The following is a 5,384-nucleotide window of genomic DNA, read 5'->3' as shown; positions in this document are numbered from 1 at the left end:
TCAATCTTAACACAACACAACCTAACCTAGGATAATTTTGCTATTCAAGTGCAATTAGAAATACCACAATTGATAGATAAAAATAACATAAGAAGTTCCTTGAAGAGATGGCCTCGGATGGCTTCAAATGCTCCAAAAATCACCCCCTGTGCTCTCTAACTCGTGCTTCAATCTCCAATTTTTATAACCCTTACTCTCCCCTTGAAAAAGTGCAGAAAATCCCCTTTTAAAGCAGTCAGAATGGGTCAGAAACGCGTCAGAAAAAGGGTCAAAAAAGTACCATTGCGTGCGTCACTACTCCATCGCGTTGCATCACATGCGCGATACTTTCCATTGTGCACACGATTATTCCGGAATGAAGATATTTCTCTTAGCTTGATTTTGCCAAAAAAATCCACGTCCAAACGAGTTACGGAACTCCAAATATGATCAATTTACTGGACAAACGTCAAGATGTAAATTATGTTGAAAATTGCCCGTTTCTTCACAATTTCTTCCCAATTTCTTGGTTTCGCTCTATTTCTTCTACTTCTTCATTTTATTCATACTTGTTAATATTTAGCTCATCTTTAACTTGAAATTCTACCGAATTCATCGCAAATACTCACAAAAATCATGTAATGACAAATTCTAATCAGGGAACATACACATTAGGTCAAAGACTCACCTAAAGGTCAAAGAGTCACCCAAACAAGTTAGAGACACACCACATATTCACTTAAAACCTTAAGATGACTGGTGAATGGGTCTTGTTACTTATAAATTGCTCAACCTCCACTTTTCTAAGCAATGTAGGACTTAGAACTCACACTTGTTTCTCAATACAACACACACTTGTTTCTCAACAATCGCCCCCTCAAGTGTGAGCCTATCAATTATGTTCCCCCTCAAGCAGAAGCTTTTTCATCCACATGTTTTTACTGTCGTTGACAGACACCCTTACTCGTCACGGGCATTTCAACGGGTCATGCCACCTAGCTACCTTATCAAGAAGACTTTCGATACAAGGAGCTGATCTCTTACTCGAACCAGACTCTAATACCACTAATGGGTCATCATGAGGGGGAAACATACAAATTTGATCAAACACTCACCTAAAGATCAAATACTCATCTAAAAAGTGAGAGAGACACCACATATTCACCCAAAATCTTAAAGTGATAGGTGTCTGAGTTATGTTACTTATAAACTGTGCAACCTCCACTTTTCTATGCAATGAGAGACTTATAACTCACGTTTGTTTCTCAACAAAATTCACACTTATTTTTCAACGATAGATAGGGATATGGATAAAATTTCTTTGTAATTAATGGATTGCACCAAAAATCCTATATTATATTATATTACCTTACGCAAATATCAAGTCATCATAAAGAAGCCAAGTTCAATAGGAGAGGTTGTTTCAAAATGATAAGATGCATAATTGTACCCAATAAAGAAGAAGAAAGATAGATAGATGATAACGACCTCAAATATAAAAATAGTCGTTATTAACGTCTTGACCATTGATGAGGAGTTCATTTCAATTATTGCTATAACATTAATTTATTAACACAACTAAAACAGGAGGATAACATGAGTGCAGTTTTCAGCCACAAGCAAGTGCGTTAATTAATTGTAGCAATATAGAGGGAAAAATGAGTTAAGTATCCATGCAAGGTCATTTGGAATATTTTATTTTAGAGCATAAATTTTTTGGTACGTGTGAATGGTCGAAGAGGCGCCAATTTTACTCTTTGGGCTCCCTGTGAAGGTGAAAGATGTAGAGAAATGAATTCATAACATATAGACACAAAAATCAATTAAGGTCCATTGTTCTATGCATGCATATGGAGATTGCAGCTGCATTCTTAATGGTGCTCTTGATCTCATTCAATGCAGTTGCAGGTAGTAGTGGTAGTATTAATAGTATAGTATCCAAAGATAGGAATAGTGGAAATTATACAACAGTGGGTGAAGCTATCAGGAATGCCCCGGAGTTTAGTCAAAAACCTTATATAATTCACGTTTTAGCAGGCATTTATCAAGAGTACATTCTCATTCCATCCACTAAGATTAATATTCACCTTTTTGGAGATGGTCCTAATCACACAATCATTCTTGCCAACCAAAATGGTTCAACAATAGGTACGCTTTATATACCTTCCTGCCTCATCTCTATCTTGCACGTTTATCTTTATTCTCCACTAAACAATAGTTGATGAGAATGTTTATAGTGCAGACATCCGAGGAGAAGGATTCATGGCACAAAACATTGGAGTTATTAACTCAGCAGGACTAGATGCAAGCGCTGCAGTGGCTGTTCGAAACGAGGCAAACAATAGCATTTTCTTTCAATGCTCCATCCAAGGTTTCCAAGACACATTATGGGCTGTTTCCGGTAGACAATTCTACAAAAACTGTGACATTTACGGTACCGTCGACTTCATCTACGGTAACGCCGCTGCTGTATTTCAAGACTGCATGATTTACGCACGTTATCGACAGTTCGTGACATTCACCGCACAGTCACGTGAGAGTCCATATGAGAAGACAGGTTTCACATTCCAACGATGTAGTTTTACTATGTCACCGGAAGATGAGGATAGAAAGTCAGAGGTACGTGCTACTTTGGGTCGTCCATTGAGAAACTATTCAACTGTGGCTATTTTGCAGTGTTACATAGATTCCATGGTGGATCCTAAAGGTTGGGAAGAGATGTCGGGGCAGGGCATTGATAAGGTTACCTATGTGGAGTTTGAGAATGTTGGACCTGGGTCAAACACGGATGGTAGAGTGGATTGGTCTGGTGTTAGAGTTCTTGGCAACCATAATCAAGCCCTTGTTTTCACTGCTTCCTATTTCATAGATGCTGACTCTTGGATTCCCACCAGAGGTGTTCCTTATGACAGTGAACTATAATCCTATTGTCTATCTAAAACTTCAATTTTAAATTTTAGGTTAACACTAAGGTATTTTAGAATTTAGTTCAATATATATTTATAATTAAAAGATTTGATATTAAGTTATTTTTTCTATCAATTTATTTCAAGGAAAGTTATCATATGGTGCGACAACTTAAGTGACAAGACATACACAATTCAATCAACTCAAAGACAAACTTTCGGTGATTCCGTTACCATCATTTTGAATTGTTGGAAATCCCTCAAAACCTATGGAGAATCTCAATCAATCTTGATGAACAAGATTGTTATTACCCATACAATAGAAATGAAAATAGAAGAACAATGGAGAAAGAGAGAGTGTATATAACGATGAAGGAGAAGAGTAATATAAATCTGCAGAGTTTCTCTCTGCCCACAAACTGCGAAAAACTTGTTATTCACTTTGCAACTGCAAAATACTGTGAATACAATGTGTTGTGAATACTCTATTCACCTCTGTTACAAAATAAAAGGTTACTCCCTCTATTTATAGATTTAGGTTAACTTGGACCTCAAGCCAAGCCCCAAAACTATAAAAGCCCAAAATAGCTAACACTACTTAACACATTAGGTGGTTGGACATTTCCTTGCTCTATCGAGCAACCTGCTTCCACACAAGGAAATACAATTCAACACACCACCTAATTCATTGTGTCTAAGCTATTTGCATTCATCATAACTCTTAGCCTTCTGAACACTTCGACCTGCACTCCCTTCGTCATGATGTCTGCAATCTGATTCTCAATTCTGCAGTGTTCCACTTTCATCTTCCCATCTGCTACCTGCTCTCTAAGATAATGGAACCTCATTTCGATGTGCTTGGTTCGACCATGTGCTATCGGATTCTTTGCCAGATTGATAGCTGACATGCTGTTGATCTTCATGGTAATTGGTCAATGACTCTTCGTTGTTATCTCTTCGACCAGATTCACCATCCATGTTGCTTGGCATGCACAAAGAGAAGCAACTATATATTCTGCTTCACATGACCATAATCCCACTACTGGCTCTTTTTTCGAACTCCAAGCAACTGGTGCACCACCTAGCATAAACACATAACCAGCTGTGGATTTTTGATCCTCAACATCACTACACCAACTTGAGTCAGTGTATCGCACTAATTTGCATTTTTTTCCTTCACCAGCTGCGGGAAACAAAATGTCATAGTCGAGAGTTCTTTTCAGATACCTTAGTATCCTCTTCGCCGCTGCTAGATGTGATACCTTTGGCTTCTGCATGAACCTACTCACCATACCTACACTGTATGCTAAGTCAGGCCTTGTGTGACAAAGGTATCGAAGTTGTAATCTGGGCTCAGCTAGAGTCGAAGTTGAGTTGCAATCTTGCATCTCAAATCTCTTAAGAATTTTGCCTGCATACCTTCTTTGGTGCATCATCAAACCTCCACCACTCTTGTAGAATTCTATGCCAAGGAAATATGAAATGTCACCCAGATCTGACATTTCGAATTCCTTGTTAAGATCACCTTTGAAGTCTTCGATCTCCTTCTTGCAGCTACCTGTTATCAACAGGTCATCGACATAGAGACATAGTATAAGCAACTCACTCTTGCTTCTTCTTACAGATACTCCATGTTCAGATTTGCACTTTACAGATTTCTTCTCCCGTAGAAAGTCATCTATCTTCTTGTTCCAAGCTCTTGGAGCTTGTTTAAGTCTGTACAGGGCTTTATGCAGCCTGTACACCTTTCTTTCTTCGCCATGTTTCACAAACCCAGCTGGTTGTGCAACATAAACTTATTCTTCTAAGGGGCCATTAAGGAATGCATATTTCACATCCATCTGGCATATCTGCCAGTTGTTCATGTTTTCTAGACCAACAACCAACCTGATTGTTTCAATCCTAGCAATAGGTGCAAAAACTTCATCAAAGTCGATTCCTTTTTTCTGAAGAAAACCTTTCGCCACAAGTCTCGCCTTGTGTCGAGTCACTTATCCTCTGGGATTCAACTTCACCTTATATACCCACTTCACATCGATTTCCTTCTTGTCTTGGAGAAATTCGACAAGTGACCAAGTGTTGTTGACTTCGATTGACCTCAACTCTTCGTCCATTGCTTTCATCCACTTCGAATCTTTCAATGCCTCAACCGCATTGACAGGTTCGACATCTGCGTAAAAACCATAATGTACCAACTCACCTTCTTCATCAACCACATAATATAATGTAATCACACATTCTTGCAACCTTGCAAGCATGTGTCTTGTTCTTTGAGGTCTTCTTGTGCTTGCTTCACCTCTAACTTCTTCCTGTCGAACTTCTCTTTCGACTTCACTAGCTGGTTCATCACAAAAGATTCTCACTGAATCTTTCTTGACATTCTCAGTCCAGTCACACTCTTTAAGCTCATATATGATCACGTCCCCGCTGATAACGACTTGCTTATTTACTGGGTCGAACAACTTGTATCCTCCATTCGAATGATATCCTATCAGGATC

At 38.6% G+C, this 5,384-nt stretch overlaps 1 protein-coding gene across 1 annotated transcript; it reads left to right on the top strand.

Annotated features, from left to right (window-relative positions):
* The first annotated feature begins 1,829 nt into the window (after positions 1 to 1,829).
* LOC127082696 (probable pectinesterase/pectinesterase inhibitor 12) lies at positions 1,830 to 2,901 on the top strand. Its single transcript, XM_051022922.1, has 2 exons — positions 1,830 to 2,127; positions 2,222 to 2,901. Exons 1-2 carry the CDS (start codon positions 1,830 to 1,832, stop codon positions 2,899 to 2,901), a joined length of 978 nt encoding a protein of 325 aa, XP_050878879.1.
* The last annotated feature ends 2,483 nt before the right edge of the window (positions 2,902 to 5,384 follow it).

Source organism: Lathyrus oleraceus, chromosome 5 (genome assembly GCF_024323335.1).
Source record: "Lathyrus oleraceus cultivar Zhongwan6 chromosome 5, CAAS_Psat_ZW6_1.0, whole genome shotgun sequence".
Classification (NCBI taxonomy): Eukaryota; Viridiplantae; Streptophyta; class Magnoliopsida; order Fabales; family Fabaceae; genus Lathyrus; species Lathyrus oleraceus.
The sequence above is the reverse complement of the archived record's forward strand: the minus strand, read 5'-3'. Positions and strand labels throughout refer to the sequence as shown.

Bases quoted from the DNA above. Each gene is read 5' to 3' on its own strand.
- LOC127082696 (XM_051022922.1), top strand. From the start codon at position 1,830: ATGGAGATTGCAGCTGCATTCTTAATGGTGCTCTTGATCTCATTCAAT. The intron at 2,128-2,221 runs GTACGCTTTATA...TTTATAGTGCAG, and splicing joins CCAAAATGGTTCAACAATAG to ACATCCGAGGAGAAGGATTC.